Source organism: Oryzias latipes, chromosome 19, assembly GCF_053564925.1.
Source record: "Oryzias latipes strain Hd-rR chromosome 19, Olatipes_Hd-rR_3.1".
Classification (NCBI taxonomy): domain Eukaryota; kingdom Metazoa; phylum Chordata; class Actinopteri; order Beloniformes; family Adrianichthyidae; genus Oryzias; species Oryzias latipes.
In genome coordinates, this window is record NC_136255.1 from 2,510,547 (window position 1) to 2,531,413 (window position 20,867).

At 44.3% G+C, this 20,867-nt stretch overlaps 1 protein-coding gene across 8 annotated transcripts in view; it reads right to left on the reverse strand.

Moving 5' to 3' along the window:
- Nucleotides 1-20,867, reverse strand: part of exoc6 (exocyst complex component 6) — a 27,366-nt gene continuing 6,499 nt past the window's right edge. For 2 of the 8 annotated variants that reach the window (XM_011488543.4, XM_011488539.4), the window contains exons 3-25: nt 20,256-20,303; nt 20,069-20,159; nt 19,227-19,272; nt 17,448-17,501; nt 17,165-17,315; nt 16,925-17,086; nt 16,442-16,510; nt 15,586-15,669; nt 15,310-15,356; nt 15,104-15,224; nt 13,106-13,177; nt 12,931-13,028; nt 12,084-12,189; nt 11,868-11,977; nt 11,225-11,336; nt 11,019-11,153; nt 9,372-9,551; nt 8,734-8,763; nt 4,960-5,101; nt 4,730-4,803; nt 2,915-3,027; nt 2,730-2,741; nt 1-2,159 (exon numbers count right to left, since the gene is read on the reverse strand). In XM_011488543.4, the coding sequence (XP_011486845.2) occupies nt 2,033-2,159; nt 2,730-2,741; nt 2,915-3,027; nt 4,730-4,803; nt 4,960-5,101; nt 8,734-8,763; nt 9,372-9,551; nt 11,019-11,153; nt 11,225-11,336; nt 11,868-11,977; nt 12,084-12,189; nt 12,931-13,028; nt 13,106-13,177; nt 15,104-15,224; nt 15,310-15,356; nt 15,586-15,669; nt 16,442-16,510; nt 16,925-17,086; nt 17,165-17,315; nt 17,448-17,501; nt 19,227-19,272; nt 20,069-20,159; nt 20,256-20,303 (2,184 nt within the window). In that variant the 3' untranslated portion in view covers nt 1-2,032. The remainder of the gene's footprint in view (nt 2,160-2,729; nt 2,742-2,914; nt 3,028-4,729; nt 4,804-4,959; nt 5,102-8,733; nt 8,764-9,371; nt 9,552-11,018; nt 11,154-11,224; nt 11,337-11,867; nt 11,978-12,083; nt 12,190-12,930; nt 13,029-13,105; nt 13,178-15,103; nt 15,225-15,309; nt 15,357-15,585; nt 15,670-16,441; nt 16,511-16,924; nt 17,087-17,164; nt 17,316-17,447; nt 17,502-19,226; nt 19,273-20,068; nt 20,160-20,255; nt 20,304-20,867) is intronic. The other 6 variants (XM_011488544.4, XM_011488541.4, XM_020712080.3 and 3 more) reach the window with 3 other exon arrangements.

The window sequence follows — 20,867 nt, forward strand, 5'->3', positions numbered from 1 at the left end:
TGGCGGTTCAAATCTGACTTGTATTTAAATAAATCATCCTACATTGTTGTACAGAATTTACACATCAGAGCATTTTGTATTTTAAACATGCATTCAAGTGAAGGGAAGAAAAAAAAAATCACTGAGCTCCTCACGATGCATTAAGTTCTCCAGGAGACAAAGAAATGTTCAGTCACATCGTTACATCACCAAGTCAGCCAGCAAACCCGTCGATTCTTTACAAAAACGCAGTTTGTACAGACGTATATACAAGCAGTCAAGTTAAAAGGCAAATAAATAAATACACACACACACTTGTTTTTGTATCTTTGTGGGGACATTCATTGGCACAATGCAGTCAGCATCCCCATACATTAACAGGAGTTTGGGTTATTTGTTTTTAATAAAGTGCAATTCCAGCTCTGAAGAACTGGTAACACATGGAAAAAACTGCAAAGCAAATAAAAAAAAAAAATTCAATTATTCACAACAAAGCTTTAAATGTAAAAAAAAAAAAAAAGCTTCAGATTTTCATTTAAATAAAATGAGGACCGCTTCCCGCTGTCCTTTCCTCCTGTTTCAACTGCAGGAATAAGGAGTGCGCTTCCTGAAAGGGTTTTGGGTCTTTGGGTGAAGTATTTTGGTCTATTTACATTTCGCACGTCAGAGCAAAGCTTTGCAGGCTTTCTCAGCCGTGAGCCTCTCTGGTCACGCCAGTCGGAGCGTCAGCAGGGATGTTCGGCCTGTAGAGCCACGGCAGCAGGCAGATCCCCAAAAAGCTGCGCTGTTGTCCTGGGTAGGTGTTAGCCCGTCCTGCTGCCCGAGTTCAGGTTGGATCTTCATTCAAGCCCATTACAATAAAGGAATAAAATAACAATAAACCCCATTACAGACAAACCTGACCTCTAAACCCGCCATGTGCAATGACCTTTGAGTCCAGTTTTGACCCCAAAAGCCAGAGTTCAGTGCAAACGCGTCTAGAAAAGAAGCAAAACCCAAACGGAAGGAGGTGAAAGATCTGGAAGTGTGACAGGAAACCAGAGGATTATTGCTGTGCTTCATTTATTGTGTGGCTAAAGCTTCAATTCTCTAGGAGCAACTGAAAGAGGTTTCTGAAACGGGTTTGTGACGGTCTCCTCGTCTTGAGGGTTTTGATGCTCAAACCACACGGTTTTACTAGCTGGATCAACAAAAAGAATTCACCGCTGAGTTTCAGAGGCTCCAGCTACAATCTAGGCGTCAAAAACGGAGAAATGTTGCTCGGTGAGACGAGCAGCAGCAAAAGTGCCTTCGTGGACTTTTTCCAGGAACATCAGTCTAAGCAGACGTCATTGTCCACAGAGTCCTTTGACACCGTCGGGACAGAAAGAGGAGCTGAGGCGTTGGGACGCTGAGCTCATGCCGCTGCTATCAGACCACAGAATTCTTTTCCCAGATCCCTCCTGTTGCTGAAATAACCGGACAGAACCGATTCAGTCGTTGGATCAGTTTTGATGCACCCAAATGTTTGATGGGATTTTTCCTCGAAGCAAGAGTCTTAGCCATCCAACATACTCAGGTTTAACTTGGGTTGAGTCTAAATCCTCCTAAAGAGGATCCAGCTCAGGACTTTAGCCCCTGATCCAGCTGTAGTTTGATGCTAAAGCTTCACATCCACAGCAGGCTATGTTACGTTCAGTTCTTTAGGCAAGCTTAAATTTAAATTTGTCATGTGAAAACTAACAGCTAATTACAACCAGGAAGTCTGTTTCTTTTCAAAATAAAAGCAGAGGACTTGTCCACTGTGTCCAGGTGATGGCGCTGCACCAACAGTGGGTCCACGCGTTTGCTTTGCAGGGAATCTGGACTTGAACTCGCGTCCCAACACCCCCTCCCCCTGTGGCCGCTGCTCCCTCTGTGCACTCCCACCGCCACACATGTTCCTGTCAACCTGCAGGAACGCCTCCCCCAAGGACTCAGGTAAGAAGATGACCTATTGTGTGTGTTTGCTGTTGTGTTGCTGTCTGCGTGCTGAAACCAGGTCCCAGGTCTCGGCCTCGTCCCGTCAGTGGGTTTAGGAGGACATGCCGTTGACCAGGCTCCTCAGCTGCTTGACCACGGTCTCTACCAGCTTCTGCTTGTCGCGGTCGTTCTTCCTGAACTGTGAGAAGATGTTGTTCTTTTTGCTGGTGTCTTTCATCCTGAAGAGCCAGAGAGAGAGAGAGGCAGAACGTCATCTTCAGGTCCTCCCCATGAAACACTGGCGCTGGACAGGAAGGTCTGATCCACTCTGTGGCTCCGGATCAGCTCTGAGAAGCACTTTTCTCATTTCAAAGTGAGAAACAACTAAACCAAATCCATACTTGGTGAGATCTTTCTACGCCTTCCCACCAGCATCAGCTCTTCCACTGGAAGACATGTTAGGGATCTTAAAGGTGTTGATCCCCAAATCCGGGCCTTGAGGGCCGGCCTCCCGCTGGTTTTCCAGAAAACCTGGATCAGGTGCGTTCAACCAATAAGGAGCTTCAGTGGCAGGTTAGTTGGAAAACATGTAGGACACCGGCCCTCTAGGCCCGGATTTGGGGACCCCTGGTGTTGATTATGGTCTGTACCAGTAACCCTCAACTTCATCAAAAGAAAAAAGACTAAAGCAGATAAGAAAAGACAATAAAAGAGAGAAGTACACTAAATGACATCCCATTTCTGTCCATAACAAGAATTCTGCATGTGAAGCGTGCACGATGATGAGCGCAGAACAAAGCTGCACCTACCCCCTGTAGACTCTGGCGGCAGCGTTAAAGACAGAGAGCAGAAGAAGAGCAGTGTTTTACATGAGAACACAGTCCTGTTTTAATAGAAGAGCTTCTATCTGATCTGTTGTAAAGTTGAAGTTACAGGTTGACACAAAGCAAAAACCTGGCTGGTTCCGTCTCAGGTGTGCATGTCAGACACTCACTTCTCCAGCAGAGCCAGCGCTGTGGCGGGGTTCACTCTCAGGTACTTGGAGTTCGGCTGGCCGTAGTCTGCCAGGTAAGTCGACCAATCCCAAACCATGAACAGATCCAGGAGCTGTAGACAAAAACACGGACATAAAACAGGAGCTGAAGGCCTCAGACATGAAGGCGAGACAAACGGACCTGAGCCAGGGGCACGAACACAAACATCTGTATCGGGATTTCTATTCACTTTACAGAGTCTGACCTTAATAAAATGAGCAAGAGGAGGAGCCTGATGAATTATTATGTAACAGTTCTAAAGCCTTAGGAAGTCCGTGCATTTCTGTGTGGATGCTGCATTTGGAATAAAAACGGGGTCATGGGGGGGATTCAGACAGTGCTTTATTCTGGGCCACAGGGAGCCGGAAAAGGGTCAGGGTTAGGCTAATACGAGCCAACAACAACACTGAGCTGTGGATGTAGTTCAAATCCATGCGGTCAATGCTGCAATCTGCATCTGGGCTGTACGTAAAAATGTTGCCATAACATCAGCCTTTATTTGTCTGACTGGAAACACAAATCCACGTGATTGTTTACACGGTTTCTCAGGACTGTGTAGAGTTTCTGCATTCAAAAGCCGCCTCACGCACCGTCCCAAAGCCGTTCCTCTGCTCGGAGACCCGGTTCTCCCAGGAGACCCGGTTCTCCCAGGAGACCCGGTTCTCCCAGGAGACCCGGTTCTCCTGAGGGCGGCAGCTCGCTGGCGTAGGGCAGCTGGACAGACTGCAGTCTGAAGCCTCCTCCAGAGCGCACGCCGTAACAAAGCACCCTCCCCTTCCCGCAAACACGAAGCTACGAGTCTGGCTGCTCTGATCAGAGACACGGTTCGTGGTCCTGTTGGCGCTCCGGAGGAGGCTTTGGACCGTCTACTCATGACCTAAACCAGAGCAGCAGTGACCCACGATCTGAATAAACTGTTTCTATGCACCACGATCGGATCAACAATCGGCATAAACACCCATCTCCATGAAAGGAATGTTGATCCGAATGAGTCTGATCGGGGCAGAGAATTACAAACGGCGTGTTTACATGACGCCTTTTATTCTGATCAGGCGTTTATTCTGATTCCTTTTGTCCGTGTAAACGCAGCTACTGATGGCCTCGTAGAACTGCACCAACACTTTGGTGGGCAGCTCGAGCTTCCTCGGCTGCTGCAGGAAGAACATCCTCTGCTGAGGCCTCTTGATGAGGGAGCGGATGGTTATTCAAACGTATGAATTTGATAAATGATCTGCACTTGGAACAGTAAAGCCTAAATAACTTAAAACAGAAGTTAGGAACTGGATTATGATCAATAGGAAAAAAACAAAAACTTTAAGATCGTCCTGATAACGGCGGGAGCTTTATGGAATCCAAACGGATCAAAGTTTGTAGGAACAGCAGACGTTCCAGCTCTTCCAGGGATTTTCCTTAAATATTTGTCTTGTTTTTAAAGACAGAAAATCCAAATTTTCCTAAAAATTCTTTCCAGTTTGATAGAAATCATAGGAAACAAGAGTTCTTCTTTGGACTTGAATGACTGCACTATGAATAGACATTACTGCAGATAAAGCTCATCGTCAATTAGTTGGTGGAGGTTTGTCAACAGCAACATTTGACTTTTAGAATCTAAACTAAGTAAATGAAATCTGTCCTAAATATTTGTTCTGACAACTCCCGATGACAGAATCTCGTCTTTTGTGGCCTACAACCTCTGTAGTTTTTACAGAATGTTTGAAACAGTCTCAGCGGGACACAGACAGCATGGATGAGGCGGGCAGACTGGGTTGGGTTACCTGTCGCAGGTCAATGAAGGCCAGCTGCAGCGTGTCCCCCTGGAAGCCAGGAACCGGCTCCGAGCTGGCAAACACTAAAAAAACACCAGACAACTTTAAACCCTTTGGAGCAGAAATATTCACACACTTCAAAACCCAAAACATCCACCTCTATCAGCTGCAACTCACAGCTAATGCCTTCATCTGCACATGGTCACATGGTCACAGCTCCACAGGGACTTCAAACTTACATTCACACTGCATAACATCCAGGTTGAACTGCTGAATGGCTCCCATGCTGATCTGCTTCAGCTCAGAGTCCAGCAGCATCTGCATCAGCGACGTGGACAGATGCTTGCAGGCAGACATGCAAGCCGTCTGCGCAACCTTCCCCTGCAGACGCAGAGAAGGGCAGATGATGAGGGAGTCGAACAGGAAACAAGAGCAAGTCATCCAGAAAGGATGGAGAAGAGGACGAAGAGTTTGTGAAAAGAAAATTGAAGTGTAAAAAAAAAGAGGAATAAGGATTAAGAGCAACAAAACCATTTGATGTGGAACTTTTTCCTACAGGGAATCCAGCAGTTAACATAGGAAGCTGCAGCCTAACAGTATTAAACACTGCAGTTTCCTCATGTTCAAATTTGTCAGCTCACTTCAGCATTTAGACAGTTAGACAGGCGTTCTCATTGAAAAACAGGGATCCTACAATTTCTTCAAGTGAAATTTCAGACTTTAAGACCTTTTTAAGGCCATGCATATCAAAAATTAAGACCAATTTCTTCGCCTATTTCCCATTTCATTCAAAAATTCCCCTTTTATAACCAAGGCTGTGGCTTCTTTTCTTGTTTGTGGTCTGTGTGTTGTGATGCTTTAAACCGACGGCAGGAATTCAGCGTATTGGTAGATCAGGATTGGTTCTGCAGCTGTTTATTAACACTATTTGACCAAAAGAATCGCAGTAAAAAAACAAAAACATTTCTGACAAGAAACGTGAAACAGAGACGTTTCAAGCAGCACAGTTTTTAAGGCTTTTTTAGGCATCATTTCATGAATTCAATGCTTTTAAGACTTATTAAGACCTCGCAGTAGGTCTGGGCGATATGGCCTAAAAATACAATCTCAGATTTTATTTATTTTAATCCCCCCCCCCCCCCCCCACTTAAGGAAAGCAATTAGTACAAACTGCAGACAAATTAAAGCAAATTTTGCTTTTATTTAATCAAACTCAAGACAAATGTAACCCCCATTTCTGGGATGAATAATAAATAAATGATCTCACTCTTGGAATCAAAGTCCCAGCTGTGTTTTCAGTCACATTTTGTAGTCTAGACTAAAAGGAGACAAAGATTCACCTTGATAGTAGCACCATTTTCTAAAGGATTAACAATACAGCTCATATAATAAATGATGGTTCTCCACCGTACCCCTTTCCTAGGGATGGGTACCGAGCCCCGGTATTGAACGAGCCCCGGGGCAACATTCTTCAAGACCGCAGTATCGTGAAGATCTGACCTCAACGGTTCTGCTATCGGTACGGGAGAAGTCGCTTTTTTGTGTCCCTGAAGATATAAAGTAGAGCTGTGATGGTGTGGGATTTTTGATCACCGCGGTGATGAAGCAGCAAAAGACGCAATCAACCCCCTCCCCCTCCACATTCCACCCTCACCGGTAGCCACGTTGTCGCTTGCTGTTTCCTGTGTGCTATGATGTTGTTGTTTGTCGCTTGCCGTACCACCGTGTGAAACTAACTCTACGGAAACTCTGGGGAGCCAAAAATGCGCCATTACACAAAAACTCTATTTAGTTATTTTTTATATCGCCCCATAACAAAAAGTTTGAATGAATTCATTTAATCGATTTATCGCCCAGGCCAGGAACCCTGAGATGGGATTTCAGTCCATTGGTGGACAAGTTGGATTCTGAAACTCTAATGAAGATGTTTGCAGGACATGTCTGATGAAGACTTGGGACATGCAAACTTAACAAATTAAAAGTACAATGATCCAATTTCTTTGTAGTAAAAGATTAAGTTGGCTGGACAAAAAAAAAGCAACCATATTGCTCTAAAATTCCAATTACACAGTTAAAGTGAAGGGATTTGAATGGCCTCTTTTGATCAGAACATTCTTATTCACACTGAAGCAATCAGAGAAGACCGCATGCAACTGTTTTTCTGCTTCACAACATGATAAAAAATATACATCTTAATAATCATTTAACAAAATGTCTTCATGTTTTCAGCTAAAAACCAACCTCCACCCACAATGAAGGAAATCAGTCCTAACCCACAAGATCAGTTGGAAGTTTGAAGTACACAAATGTAAAAGTTATTTAGTAAATGTTTTGGCAGCTTCTATATATTTGAATCCAGTTGAAAAAAACTATTGCAATTAAATTAAAAAGGGAAAAAAACATTTGTACCAGAGTTTTTCCCCCTATAAAATAGTTCAGATGTGACTAAAATGTAATCAAAACCCAACAAACACTGTGCCCATTGAAAGACGTGACACATAATAGACCAAAAGTATTGACTCACTCGTCCACAAATTGAATTTAGGTGTTCTGATCATTTCCACGTCTGCAGGTCTAGCTGTCTGCATGTTCTGGACGGATGGGACTGCAGGACATCTTATGATTTCTAATTGCAATGAGCTTGATGTCTCTTTCTCCTGGTGCACAGAGTTTCCTCGGCCGATACGCCGTCTAAGATCCTGAAAGGTTCTTTGTGCTTCTTCAAAAGAGCTTGAACGTCTGGAAACCTCCATCTGCTTTGTGTGCCACGCTGGCCGGGGTCGCTCAGCACTTTATAAACGAACTGCACTCAATGAATCTCAATGAGGTTATAGGTGTGTAAAAGCAAGAGGGTGTGGAGGTTCATCACGTGATATTTGTTCTCATGAGGGATTGAAACACCTGAATTCAGGTCTAAGGACGGAGAATAAAATAGTTTTGGCTACATAGAGAAGCCTGTCCATAAACCTGTGGGCTGATGCCATGCACACTGAAACCCAAACATCCAATGGAAGAAACCAAAGAAAGGAAAATACAAAAGCATGCAACTGTGCAAATGTAAGCAAACAAACAGAAATGGTAGTCATGTTTTCTTCAGTACCAAGGTCTGTACTTTCTTTCCATTGTGACCTCTTTTCTTCAGCTGCCCCTTACATGTCTGAAATAAAGACATTTATCTGGTTTAAAAGCTAAATCAAATTATCTTCTGAAACCAAACGGTTTTGACCGATGGGATGGACTCTGTCCTCAAAGAACGCCTGAAAGACCCACTCCCCTGTCAAATCATTCCCAGGGGTCTTTTCATTATGATTAAGTCGCTTTTAGCCAAAAGAGTTGTCTGCAAAACTGACACGGAGTAACTCTGCCCCCACTTTCCGTCATCCAACTGTTTACACTCTCTGCTGGTAGATTACACCCCCCCGACCTCCAAACTACCATTACTGGTGCAACAAAAACAGCAGTAACATCAGATCTGTCCATTCGTCCAGTTCTGATCCAGATTCCAGCTCAGACCAGGAAAACAAAGACGTTCATGGATCCACTGGTCAGAGCGGGGAGCTCGTTGCTCCGCCCATTGACTTTTCTACGTAACAAACAGGATCTTTTTTTGTGTGTTTTCTCCTGATTCACAATGATTTCAATAAAGAAAAACTCCGAAATGCAATTTGAAGATACATTTTCTTAATATGTGTCCTCCATCATCAGAATAATGCCACTAGAACATCAAAAACACCGTTTTAATCGGAGTGGGTCTTTAAAAAATGTAGTATTGATTAAAAAAAAAAAGGTATATGACTTCAGGATATTTTTTATATGAAACTGGATTCAATTTGACTAATCTGATGAGACGATCTGCTTTGTCTCTATTAATGAAGGTCATGAGAAGGTTGTAAGAAGCGCCCGCAGAGACACCAGCCCAGAGGGGCGGAGCTTCTGCATTCATACGTAAGCATGCATTTTACGTCCCCACTGCCGGCAGCGAAGCGTTAGAAGATCCAGGCAAGCATACTCACCGACATTGATGCATGGTCATTGTTGTTTTTCTGAGCAGAGAAGCCCAAACCAACCACAAATGGAGAGGGGGGGAGGGGGGGAGGACAGGAAAAGAAAATAGCGGGAAGAATAAATGGACAGGAGGAAGTCATTTCAGTTGGAGAAATCTTGGATGAAGGCAAATTAATCGAGGAGTCAAAACAACAGTGCTGCTCACTACAGAAGGTGAGGATGGAGAGGCAGCAGATTAAACAAACCAAAAAGAAAAAAAGAGGACGGGATGACAGATGCTGGAGAGAAGAGCAGGGAAAAGAAGGAGCAACGACAGAGTCTGACCGGAGAAGACACTAACAGGGAGCTTCTCATCCTCTCTTCATTTATTTACTTACTGACAACAAAAAATCTGCTTTGAACGACCTAAAGTTGTTACATACGACGGGAAAAGTGCTGCAGTTCATCCTCAGACAGAAATCCACATTCCTACAGAGGTGAACATGATGGTAAAAAAACCTGCAGAGCCTGTGAGACTGAGAGGAATGAAAGCAGGAGATGATTCCTTAACACGTATGACAAAAAAAACAAAATGCCTCTAAACACCAACGACACAGACGGACATCTCTGAGAAGCCACACGGCTTGAACGGCGAGGTGAGACTCACCGGAAGGTGCGTGAAGACCTGGAACGTGGAGCGCAGGAAGTTAATCAGGTCCATGAGGTATCCTGAGGCGCGGCCGTCCGACTCGGCCATGCACCACTCGTAGTCTGCAAGCTGGATGAATTCATCGATCTTCTGGTTCAGTTTGGTATAAATTTCTCCTTCTGCAGCGTGGCGAGCGTCCTGAAACACGTTTTACATGAAAAGAAGTAACGCTTTGAGCATCATACTACTTCACAGTTTGCTCTAATAATTTACCTTTAAAGTGTTTTTGTGGCAAAGCTTGAATCAATCTTTTTAGTGCAACCCCAGCTCCTCTTTATGAATATTGTATGACATTACAGAGTTCCCTCACTTTCAGTCTGGATGCTTTGCAGACTTTTTTCATGCCTTTTTTTTCTCCCTCTCCACAGCGCACTGTGTTCTCTGACCTGATTGGCTATTGATCTTGTCAATCAATCCCTTCCAGGCAGCGTCTCCCGCATGTGTCGCTCACCAGAAGTGACATAAGTCTTTGATCGTCATCAGATCTCTGTCTTCCTTCCGTGATCGTGGGATTATTTTTCTAGGAAGGTTTGAACTTTGAGTTTAGGAGGGAAACGAGTGAAAATGTTCCTGTCTGAGAAAAGTCAAGTTTTACTGCATTAAACCCAGTTTGCTGATTTCACCAATCAGCTATTTATTGAACGTATCCGCTAAATGACAGAACACAATAATTCCACAATAAACCTGAAACTGTTCATTTAACTCAAGTCTGAGGGCTAAATGAGGTATTTTTTTAACTGCAAAAATCCCAAACATTGAGATCAAACTGTTTTATTGATCTATAAAAAAAGAAGATTCAACATTTAGAGGCAAAATGAAAAAGGATTAAACCAAAATCAAAGCAAAGATGAGATCTAAATAATATGACGATTGTCTAAAATAAAAAAGCTCCACTCAGTTTATTCCAAAGGTTTTACAATTATAACCTAAATTTTGAATGAAAACGGTGCTAATGGGGGGGTGGGGGGGGGGTGTCATTCCTGCAGCATTTGGACTGTGAAGCAAAGCAGGAGACACTTTGAACAGAGGCTGTGTTTTGACAGAACGTTTCCAGGAGGGAACACCTCCCATCCCTGAATAATAAATACTTTCAGCTATGCCTTCCAAAATGCCACAACCCCCAACCCTAAACCTTTAACTATGACACACAAAGATGAGAGTATTTGAAGCTAGAAGGAAAATGCAGGGTTGAATGCTGTGTTGCTGAATCAAGATGAAACTTAAGGGGTAAAAATTGGCAAAAAGAAAGAAAGAAAGAAAGAAATGATCAAAGATATTTTGGAGAAAAGTGCCAGCGCCAGGAATTGAACCAGCGAGCTTCTGCACCAAGGTTTCCCATGTATTTCAATGGAGGCAAAAATCCTGGAATATCTGGAAAAGTTCAAGGATTTGGAGGACAAAAGGCACAGCTGGAAAAAGCTGAAAGAGATGAACATTTGAATAGATGAATGGTTGAAACAGCTGAAAAATTATAGGGGGAGATAGAAATGGAGGAAGATACTAAAATAAAGAAAGAAAAACAGGAAAATAATGGGTTGAAGGATTTATTTCAACCAAAAAACTGGCAGTCTGTCCAGAGGCAAACACAGCACAGGTCCACCTCACCTTAAATGTGGACAACCCGTAGAGTCTGGTGGTGTGGACGGTTTCTGGAGAGACGTTGGTGATGTTGGTTATGAACTCCTCCAGGTACCTGCAGGCCTGCTCCAGGTGGGTGGTGTTAATGATGATCTGAACCAGCTGCAGACACAAAGCACCAGGTGAGTGCGGCACGTAGGCCCACGTGGCGCCGAATGCAGGACTCCTCCCACCTCTGTCAGTCCTATGTGAGGTTTCTTGATGAGGTTTTGCAGGCAGCTGCTGAGAGTTCTTGTCAGCAGCAAGTTGGTGGACTTTCGCAACATGTCATCAATCTCTGTGGAACTGGACACACAAGAGCGTAGAGGCTTAAACTCATGGAGCAGAGGCGCCTTTGACCCCTTCAGACCTGGACATCACCCTTTGGCTTATACAAGTGAATCCTGCTTAACTGGGGCTCTGTGATGACTAAATAAGGGCGGCGTAAACCACAGGTCTGGTCTTTGGAGGCTAAAACAACCTGCAGGTCCCTGATGGAGGAAATCAGAGAAGGTTCCCAAACCTTTAGAGGTTACTGTTAAAAAGGCAACCAATTCCATTCAGCTACTATTCCCAGACAAAATAAAAGCAATGGTGGAAATGGAAGCTCTTCAGGAAGCGACCCGGTGGTGTTTTAGATCAGACCGTCACTGTTCAGCAGGACTTTATTGATGCCGTTTGTTTTTTTGTGTAATTTCACCTCAGCTGCTGCTTCAGTGATGAGCCCAAACACAAACGTATCTGTTTTTATAAGAAACTATTTAAAGCTGTAGTTGTAACTCTGGGAGGAAACAATAGAGAGAATGATGTTTGTTGCATTGGGGTGAACAATCGTACCTGCGGTGCAGCGACTCGGAGAACTTGAGGCTGGCGTAAATGAACTCCTTGACCTGCGAGTAGATCTGAGGGACAGACTGGGACATGGGCAGCTTCTTTGGAAAGCTTTGCTGCTCACACACACACACACACAAAGACATCAAACCTCATCAACTCAGCAGCTGACAGCGTCATGTTTGCACACGGCAGCATGGATGTTGGTGCAGGAACGGGTACCTTCTCGATCTCAGCATCGTGGAAGGGGAAGCGGCTCACCACCACTTTATACTCCTCCTCCGTTTCCACTGGGATGGGACTGTAGTTGTCCGTCTCAAAGATCTCCCTGGAAAAGGTGTTTTTTTTCTTTAGCATTCAGAACATTGACTGCACATGCTAAACGTTCCTGAAGCGTGCTCACTCGGGGCACAGCTTGACCTGTGTCCTTCTCTGACGCTGGAACACAGACCGAGAGCGGCTAAGTCAGAAATGGATGAGCTTGCTGGTTTAAACTAGACTTTACTGGATCCAGACACAAGTTATAAGGCACCAGTGTAAGTAAATCAGGTCAAATAGGTTTATAAATCAGTTTACACAATGGTCTGAGTGAATGCTCAATTCTGATTGGCTGCAGGGTGTCCATTAAAAAAAAGGGGAATGGACACGTAAAAAAATGCCCCGGTCATACAGCCTGAATGTTGTAGATTTTTGCTCTGGCCCAAACTCCAACCAGAACAACAGAAACACGGAACACAGGTGGACAGATGTTATTCCAGAGTTTAGCACAACAGCAAATCTCTGTCCGTTCAAAATGTCTCTATGATGGACATGACAGCATCTCTAGGCAATCTAGGAAACAACTTGTGGACTTTTTTTCATCATCTCAACAAAAACAAGCAGTTAGAAGTGAAATTTCCCCCTTAGTCCTCTTTCTCACATATTGACACCAAATCTAACCTAAGGTAAATGTTTTTTCTCCGAATAGTTTTCAGTGGATGAGTTGTGAACAGGATCCAGAGCCTAGGCAGCAGTTTGACCTTGTTTTTGTCACGTCTCCGTTTCTAACCCCTATGAAGCGGCGTCCTACCTGAACACCAGAGCCCACTTCTTCAGCAAGGTTTCATTGTACTGGTCTCGGACCTCAAACAGCAGATCGAAGAGTCGACTGACCGGGAAACCATAACCCTGCACACACATGAACAGGCGTGTTGGTGGCCGTCGTGTGACCAGCGCGTTTCTCTGAAACATAACTCTGAACAAACCTGCAGGGTGTCGGCAAAGATAACGATGAGGTTCTTCAGCTCCAAAACCAGATCTGGATCGTCACAGTAAGACTGCAGGAGAAGAAAACAGACGTCAGCAAACGAGAGGAACGACCTCCTCCACGCTGAAAAGTTCTTCATTTAACATTCCATCAGGCGAAAAACAATGATTTGTGCTTTCTATTACATTTGCCTGAGTGGAACTAAGATCCAGGATAAATTGATGACTGTGAGAGAAACAGCTTCAGTTACTGAACAGTGAAGTTCCTGTCTGACAATCTGAGAGTCAAAGGAGAGAAAAACAAAGTCTGCAACCGTTCACACTAAAAGAGCCTTTAGGTCTGTTTCTTATGGATCAATTCCTAGAAGTCTCTTTCACCCTTTGGAAAATGTTGATACTGTTTGCATTCGTGCTGTAGTTACTTTAGAAATATAAAAAAAATGTAATTCATTGTTTGAATAAAAACAGAAATATACAGAAAAAACGTTTTTTCCTATAAATGTGAAATAGTTTTCTATGACTTCCTTTCAAAATAAGAGACATCCAGTGTCTGATAGGATCCTTCACCTACAGGTAATGTTTTCCAAAGAAAAGCTGGAAACATTGCATTTTTTCTCTCTATACCTGAGGGTTTCCTTTTTTTTTAATTATTCCTGGTCTTAACCTGAACACAACTTTAATGATTCAATAGAAGTAGTACATAAAGAATAGACAAACAGCCTTTTATTAGCAACTTCCTACTGCGACGCAACTAAACAGTGTTGTGCAGAATATGTGCTTTAAATTCATACGATAAACGGAGCGAACAGAGAAGTTCAAACTCTTTACCATAGATCTGCTTAGCATTGGAAATCTGTGTATTGTGGAGGGACGGCGGAGCACGAAAAGCCTCTTGGTTTATTTTTGTAATGTGGAACGTTTTCTTTACAGATAAACTGTAAAAAGCTGTACAACTGATCTGTTCTAGGGTCACCTCAGCTGCAACTGTATAACACCTAATGTGGAGGTGAACATTATATTGTTATGCTCTTTAGATGATGCAGTTACTTGATTCTGTTGATGCATGAATATTGTATTGCAGAAATAAGCTTGTTTCCCGGCTGCAGCAACAGATAAGATGTGCTGAGGTCAGCAGCAGACCCGTCTGTGACTTTTGGTCTCAGTTTTGGAGCCACGACACCTGCAGTGCAGACTGGACCAAAACAGCCTCATGACGTGTTTTTGCATGCTTACATAAAAAAGACCTTTCTGCCTTGAAGACAGAGAGATAGCAGAGAACCAGCGAGTCTCACTGGTCGTGTTTCTCCTCTTTCTGCAAAAGGTTTGAAATTTTACGCAGACTCGTGGGAATTTCCGTTATACATATGGAAACATAAAGGAAAGCAGTGCAAATGGAGTATCCCCTTATTTTAGAAACCCCTGTCGTTTGCAGAGAGGCACTATGAAGGGTAACAGAGCTCTGGGCTGAGTCAGCCATTCAGAGCGGAGCAGGGAAGCCAGTTCGAAGGTTTCCATGATGGTTCAGTCATTTTGACTGAAATACTAGACGTTTCCACATAAAAACACAGATTTCTCCTGTTAGTTGCAGATATGGATATGCTTCACTGTGTACAAACAGGAATCTGCCTCAGAGGGCTGACATGCCGCAGGTTTGAGCCCCGTTTAAGGACAAACCGGGGCTTTTGTTCCTGCTCTCCTCCCATGCTGGGTGGCTCATTCAGGAACCCGTTAGCATAATCCTCCGGGTCATTTCCATCTGACTGACCAGCAGTCAGGAACTCTCCTGCTCAGTCTTGCAGGCTGGTTCTCGTTAAAACATCAAAACCACAGTCTGGATGAGTTTAAGCTCCTCTCTGCCAAAAGAAATGTTATTAGTGAGTCTGGGGGGGGGTCTGTGTGTATCAGCCTCTGAATGGTAAGACACCCCCCTCTGTTAACTCTCAGCAGACTCTCCAGTCACCCCCCAAAGGCGTGTTCATGCATGTGTGAGGGCCTACAGAGTGCGTGCGCAGCACAGCAATGATCTTGGACAAGGCCATGTTCCAAAGTTCATCCGTGAACGCTCTGGTCACCAGCCCCTGAGTGGCGTGAAGAACGTGGTCCTCCACAACGAAAAACCTGAGGCCAACAAGAAAAGCGTGAGCGTCTGAAGGCTCTTCGTCTCGTCTGTAGCAGACAGAGCGACAGGCGGAGGAGGTCTCACCCTACGATCTGGTTGAAGTATCTTCTGTAGCCTTCCACCGTCTCATGCTGGAAGCACAACAAATGCTGTGAGCAGACATGCATTCATGTCGTTTCCACTTCCTTTTCCACCACAGCTCCAAAACAAAGAACATTGCATTTCCTGTATTTCTGCGATGCATTCACTAATGTTTGCAGTCTTTTAATGTGGTTTGCTCCATAAAGGTTTCTGTGGAGCCGTGCACCACACGTCTGAATCCCTGATGCCGGTTTACAGGGAGGGCACGTTCATCCTCACCATGTTAGCCTGCGGCTGCAGAACCAGCCGTGCTTGTTTTTTCCTCTGTTTCCTGTAGTAGTTCTCAAAGGTTTCTCTGTCGCCCTGCAGACACAAACACACACACACTTAACACAACCCCCCCACGCGCCAAATAAACTCATTCTCCTAATCGACATCAGAAAAATGTAATCAGTTTGAATGAGACGGAACCAGCTTCCCTGGCTTTGGTGTCAGGAGATGCATTCAAGTGACAAAAGGATTCTGACAAAACTGCATCAGCAGTGAAACCATCTTTCCACCTCGTCCGGTGCTCAGCGCTGCAGCCCACACAATGAAGAGCTGGAGCCCCATTTAAAAAACAGTGATGACTAGAAGGAGCTGAAAATGCAGAGTTGATGCTATATTGATGAATGAAAATGAAAGTCATAATTGGCAAAGAAGGAAAGAAAGAAATGATCAAAGTTGACCATAAATAAAGTGAAAACAGCTCAATAACAAAGAAGATGTGTCTGTGAAAAACACAAGAGCCGGGTATTGAACCAGCGAGCTTCTGCACCAAGGATTCCCCATAGATTTCAATGGAGGCCGAAATCCTGGAATATCTTGAAAAGTTCAAGGGGCCAAAATCAAAAAAACATTATCGATGTGGCATCAATGCCAACGTTCTGTGGGTCTGAAAAGCTGATTTAGTCAGAAAGTCATTCCAAGGTCATCATTCAAACAGCCATGAACACACGACGCTGCTTAACGGATGAGCAGCACCACACGGCCAAGGCGCCTTCAGGTTGGACGGTCAGGTGTTGCAGGTGAACTCGTCTCAGAGTGTCATCAGCATCAAAACACAGAACAGTGTGTTTGCAGCGAAAACACTTACCAGCACCGTGTAGATGTGTAGACATCTGTAGACGGGAGAGAAGTCCACCAGGTCCTGAGCTGTAAGGATCTGTCACACACACACACAAGAAATCAGGTCAGACACAAGAGACCTGCGAATCTGACGAGCCGAATGAAATTCAATGCTGCCATTTCCATATTCCAATTTGAAAAACTAAATAAGGGAAAACAAAAGCCTCAGGAATCCTGGAAAGTTTAGGATTTAGGCTCCAAGAACAGTTTTTAGTCTGACTCCAAAAGCAAACTAAAGCAGTTGAAGGCCTATATATTCTTCCGGATTTATTGATTTAACTTTTATTATAAGGTAACTGCAAGATCAGACGTTTCTCCCATCAGTGTTGCTCATAGTTGTAGTCAAACAACAACACAGCACTGATAAACCTGGACAGTTATGAGGATGTCTGCACCACATGCAGACAAACACTGAAAGACCTGCAATGCAGACCAGAGAATATGTCCTCACCTCATCATCAGCGTCCTCTTCGTCTCCTGCACCGTCATCCATCAGCAGACCGTTGGGCATGTGCGAGTGCGCTCGTCCTTTCAGGGAGAACAGGGGTTTGGTGTAGTGGTCTAAGCCGGCCTGCTTTGCCACCGTGCTGATGAAGGTCCTGTGCTGCTGCGCCTGTGCACAACTCACGGTGAGGCGGATGGATCCAAGCCACTCGGCTGAGGATGAAGCTGCCGTCACACCTGGACCCACCTGTCTGATGGCAGTCTCTCCAACCTTGTCTGAATGCTTTCGTATGCTCTCCAGGAAGTCCTTGAGGTCCGACATGGAGACGTCCTTGATCTCCTCTCTGAGTTTGGGCAGGTTTTCAGCCATGATCTGACAGAACCTGTACTGACTCACTCTGTAAAGACAAACACAGCCCCTCATTCTCTCACAAGTGCATTTTGAAATGGCTCTTGATGGAAGTCGGGCAGAGCTGCACGATGAGGAATTATTCTTCATATTCAAGGATGAACAGCAAACGTGATCCTACCTGGGGATGTACACCTTCTCCAGTTGCTCCATGGTTTTCAGAGCAGCATAGTACCTGTGGAGAGGAAGCGACTTGAGGCTGGAGGACAACAGACTGCTGCTGTGGCGCCTCTGAGGCACTTTGTCCACAACACGTTTGATATATTTCTCATTTCTCGGGACGTTTTTTTCCACTTTTTCATTAAGCAGAAGGATTTCCGTTCAGCCGAGACAAAGACAAGATGTTTCAACAGTTCTGTTCAGCGGCAGCCGCATTCAAACGCTACTTCTTAGTGTATATGTAAGGGCTGACCAAGTGTGCATTATCAGAAATGAATGCACACAAGTGAGTTCATTTCTGATAATGCACACTTGGAAGGCCATTAACCCACTTATACCATGACATATTCAACTAGTTTTTAGTCCTTTATTCTTGCTGTTTTTACGGTTTGGACCGTTTTTCTAGGCGTGCAGTTGTGGTCCATCACTTTTTAATGCACACCCAGCAGCCAATCAGAATCATGAATTCACCCAGACCATGGTATGATGCACCTCATTTGCATGAATGCAGCACAGTTCCTTTCTAAAAGTTTTTCGGTTTTAGATTTTTTAAATTGTTTTTTAATTCACAGTCTGGGAATAAATGACGTGGAGTTCAATGTTGGGTCAGTGTGCTAAGCTCCCATCATTAGACTGTTAAGCAAGCTGTGAAGGGATCTAATTGGTCGGTCAGGGAGTGTAAAATGTGTCGCTGACAAACGAATAAAGGAGACACTCTCACAAACTGCACTGCGAAAAGGTTGATCAAGATGCAGGGCAGCAAAACGGACGACGCACAGCCACGTACACGACTCACTGACGAGTCCAGAAGCTCTGCCACTGGTGTTTGAAGTACACTTCACCATCACACACACACACACACACACACACACACACACACACACACATGGTGGCCATCATGGTCTAATTGACTTGGATTGGCTGAGGGCCACAGCGGAGCGGCAGTGAGGGGGCCTTGTTGTGAACAAGGGCATACTGAGGGTCAATTGTCCTTCCACTGAATGGTCTCCTTCTTTGGAACACAGTCATGAACAAGAAAGGGTCATTATTTTCCTGTCCAAAGTGAGCTCCCCTCCGTTCTTCATACAGGCAGGCACATAAACACAGCTCAAGGGGAAGTTCAGGGGGTAAAAGTGAAGTTCAGGGGAGCTGCAGAACGGGGCAGGGGTTGAAAAGTCTGAAAGGAACCTGCTGCACATGTCCTGCATCGTCTAGATCTCTGTCAGGACCGTCATTTCTCCAATCATTCAAACTCCTTCGACTAAATATTTTCTGTTGGCTTTTAAAGCTCCTAAAATATGGAGTGAAAATCCTTCGTCAAAGCGTGCTGAGTTGAAGGGAAACGTTTTTCTTTTCATAAACATCGACAACTGTAAGTATAGGATGGGTTCTCTCTGCGCTCGTCCTCCACCCTTATCCTTATCCGGCGCCACTCACACAGGAAAGACTCAGTTGTGGCTTAAGCCTATCCCAGTGGAAGAGTGTCCACCCTGACATTGGGTCATCGTGGGTTAGAATCCAGTGGGGTCAGACTGAAAATGTTCCCGATATCTCCCTGGGGGTTACATGCAGTGAACAGATAGAGAGACGGCTGAGAGACAAGGACGGGGACTTGAGTGGAAAGGAACCAACGGTAGAGACTTGTTTATGCTCTCAGGACCCAAGGTTTGTGCCTGATGGGGGCTTTCAGAAGTTCAAATTTATGTAGGAGTTTTGGTTGAATGCTCGGTGAGACATTTACCTTTTGGATGTCAGCTGCTCCTTCAGTTTGCTGTACATTTCCAGCACTACAAAGGAAGGAAGGAGGACAGGATTACATTCCTGAAAAGTTTTTTGTTTTACAGTGAAAAGAGAAAACACAATAGACATCCAACTGAGAAGTCTGCTTTAGCTGAAATCAAAGCACACAGGCTGTGTCCAAATTTCCTCCCTAACCCCTAAATAATACAAAACTCGATCGTGCCGGACAATCTAGTGTCCTGGATTTTAAAAGCAACTCCGACACCACGCTCACTAGTTTTTTGTTTGTTTTTTTGTTAAATGGCGAATACGCCGTCTCCGCTTTCACAAAGTGAAAATCTAACCGGTGTGAGCGTTTTACGACGACCATTTAAGAGGAAAACATTGATGGTTTATTTAAAAAATATATTTAAATCCTTCTTCTTTTGCAAATATTGTTCAAACACAATGCATTGTGGTCTATATGCGCCAATCTAGTGATCATCGATGCCCACTGCTTTTACGCAGAGACTCCTGGGAAATTTCTAGGGCACTAAATGTTGGAACTGTCGACTCGGACAGCACTCTAAAATGGTGAAGGCGCTTTATGGCGCACTGTGTTGTGAAGGAATTTGGACACAGCCACAGACGTGACCGACCATTGCATCCTCTACAGCAAGAACCCAGTTTCCATAGCAACGGACAGGGCAGTGAAAGTGTAAGACAGCTCACTGTTTTTCCTGTAGTTATTCGGTGTAAACGTCTTTTTGTGCGCATTAATTATTGTGTGCGCAGAGTATTAATCTTTGGTGAATATTGGTGAAGTCACCAATATCTAGAGAAACAGACGTGAGCCTTAAACACCTGGAATACAGAGCTGGAGCTTCTCCACTGTGGTGGCCATGTTCCTCTGTTGGATGCGACAGCGGATGACCTCCTCCGTCTGAGCCGTTACCTGGAGGAGGAAGGAGAGGATGGCAAAACCAGAGCGGTGTAAGGTCCTGGGGGTGGAACCACAGGCTGAGTTTGGACATCATGAGAGCACACTTACTTCCTTCCCTGCTTCCTGGAGTCTTCGGTTGGTGTCCGTCACTTGACCCTTAGAAATGAAAGCACAAGCAGAGTTGAGATGTTTTGTTCAGAAGACCCTCTGGAGGAAGATCTACACCAGGACGGAGCATGTGCTGCAGTTTCCACACATGAGCGGATAGTTCAGTGGAAAAGGTCACAAATTCAAGTCTTGAATCTTTTTCCTTCCACAAAACAAACCCCTAAAAACATCTCTGTAGGCCCGTCCTCCAGCGACTATGAAAGCAGTGTTTGTTCTTGCTGCTCTACTGTTTCATCGAATTCAGCAAATTTGAGAAAATAATGAAAAGAAAAAAAGTAACTCTGATTGTGGGACTTAATACATTTAATTGAGATAATTATAATTAAAAAATCAAATTCAATACAATTAGCAGAAAACAAATGAAATGTTATATTTTAATTTGGTTAAGAATAAAAAGACCCATTTGAATAAAGGTCAGACGTGCAGGAGACTTCATTATGTTGTTTATTGTATTTTAGTGCTTTTTATTATCTGTGATCTTCTTAGTTTTGATAACGAATCCATTTGTCCATTGTGGGATCAATTAAGGTTCTATTTCCTATGCGCTGCAGG